The 2,153-nt window shown below is 29.9% G+C and overlaps 1 protein-coding gene across 7 annotated transcripts in view; it reads left to right on the top strand.

The window, feature by feature from the left end:
* Window positions 1-2,153, top strand: part of LOC106681107 (G protein alpha q subunit) — a 101,568-nt gene that overhangs the window by 56,502 nt on the left and 42,913 nt on the right. For all 7 annotated transcript variants that reach the window (XM_024360168.2, XM_014421277.3, XM_014421268.3 and 4 more), the window contains exon 2: window positions 1,266-1,453. In XM_024360168.2, coding sequence (XP_024215936.1) covers window positions 1,266-1,453 — 188 coding nt within the window. The remainder of the gene's footprint in view (window positions 1-1,265; window positions 1,454-2,153) is intronic.

The raw sequence follows: 2,153 nt of genomic DNA, 5'->3' as shown, positions 1-2,153 counted from the left end.
ACAATATAGTGTAAGCAGAAAAAAAAAAATTAAATTCCCTGTCTTTTACCTTTTTGCGAATATGTAACCACATTTTATTTTCCCTGGTGGTTATTTTTCAATCCAGTGTTTACAAACATTCTTTTTTTCCATTTTTACTCACCAAATTCACAATTTTGAAAGAAAAAAAAAAGTGACTCCTGTTTTTCCTATTAGGATAAGGATAAAGCCTTTATTCTTCTTTTAAGATATTTTATGTGTTAAAACAAATAAAAATATAAAACGAGGTGTAGATAATTCAGATATAAGCCACTCACTTTCATTGTTTCACTCATTGTTTGTCATAATGTTCAATTTGTAGATTCCATTTATTTATTTAATTTTACAATTTTTTAGACACTACTTGCATATCTTATATTATACATATCTTCTTACCTGCATTATATTATATTTCATCCATTCACTGTTTTCAATTTACTACCATACAATTCCACAAATATCAATCAATTAAAATTTTGTACTATTCAATTATCAGTTATCAATTTTTTATCATTTATGATTTAATTCAATATTTTGTATAATATTAAATTTGTTTGTATACTATTCCTTTTTAATTGTATGTTACTCTAAATGTTGTTGTATCTCTTTTGTTCTATAGCCCTGATGAAGACCTGAAACTCAGGTCGAAACGTCGGCATAAAATAAATATATATGGTTTTGTTTATTTATGTTGTTCGTTGCTGACCGCTCAGCCCTGCAACGTTGGACGAAATGTTGACTCACATTAAATAGTTTAATTACTATTTGAGTTGTTTTTTTCACCCCACCTGGACTATCTTCCTTTTATGAATATACCATATTTTTTGTAATTATAAATGATAAAAGTTATTGTACGAGGAGAAGATGGTTGGGGGTGCGGTCAAAATGAAACACAAATAAGTTACATTAACTTATTTGTGTTTCATTTTGACCGCACCTCTAACCATCTTCTCCTCGTACAAGTCATCCATGGTCAACTATCTCTCATAATGATAAAAGTTACTTATTAATTTTAAAATCTTTCCTTACAGAAAGTGAGAACTCGATGATTGAGTTGTTATTTTGACACTCCGGTTCAATAAATTAAACTACTTTTATAATAATTTACTTATAATACTTTCATGTAGATTTGGTTTTTCTAATGTTAAAAAATTTATTTGTTTACCTTATCATGTGAAAGATACTAATAATATTAATTTTTCTTTAGAATATTTTTAACTTATAGTTTTTTCCTTTTTGCTCACCAGGTACTGGAGAATCGGGTAAATCAACTTTCATCAAGCAGATGCGAATTATCCACGGTTCTGGTTATTCGGACGAGGACAAGAGAGGTTTTATCAAGCTCGTCTACCAGAACATCTTCATGGCCATGCAGTCCATGATAAGAGCGATGGATCTCCTAAGAATCAGCTTTAATGACCCCTCAGAAATGGTCGTAAGTAAAGACAGTTCATCACCTATTCTTTCTTATATCTTAATACCTCTACTCCAGGCCAAAACTGTAAGTCTCTGATATATGTATGGGGGGAGGAAGTACTATAAATTATTTGCTTCTTCTTCTTCTTCGTTTGTGTCATACTGTAATTGTTTTGTTTAATGGCTTAAAATATCACTTTTCATCAGCACTATTTATTTCTTATTTAATTTTGTTTACATTTGCTTTATTTATTTATTTTTTAATATTATATTTTTCTGCTAATTTTTGTTGTCTGTTCAATGTTATATTTGTGCCATGCCAGTAAACCTTTTGATGTTAAAAACTGAAATATTAATTTTATTCTTTTATCATTGCCTCTAAGGGTTTTTGAAATATCCAAGTTTAATCCTAAGCTGTAGGGGTGTGATGTGGAAAGTGGGCATTCCTGGAAGATATGGCTAATTGTTAAATTGTTGTTACAATATTGACATTTCGGAGTCATTTGTTTTGATATATGATAGAAGTGAGTGAGCCTTGTGTGATCCATTCTTAGCCAGATCAGTACAATCTCCTCTACGGCATTTGCGGCTGCAGGTACCCCAGAGCTTGACGTCCTGTTTGTTTGATTTTGTTTAGTGGCGGCAAACTTCATTGGTCATCAAAGCTATTTATATTTTATTTAATTTTGCTAATATTCATTAAATTTTATTTATTTTTT

The sequence above is a fragment of the Halyomorpha halys genome, unplaced genomic scaffold (genome assembly GCF_000696795.3).
Source record: "Halyomorpha halys isolate HHAL.00 unplaced genomic scaffold, Hhal_1.1 Scaffold19.1, whole genome shotgun sequence".
Lineage (NCBI taxonomy): Eukaryota > Metazoa > Arthropoda > Insecta > Hemiptera > Pentatomidae > Halyomorpha > Halyomorpha halys.
The sequence above is the reverse complement of the archived record's forward strand: the minus strand, read 5'-3'. Positions and strand labels throughout refer to the sequence as shown.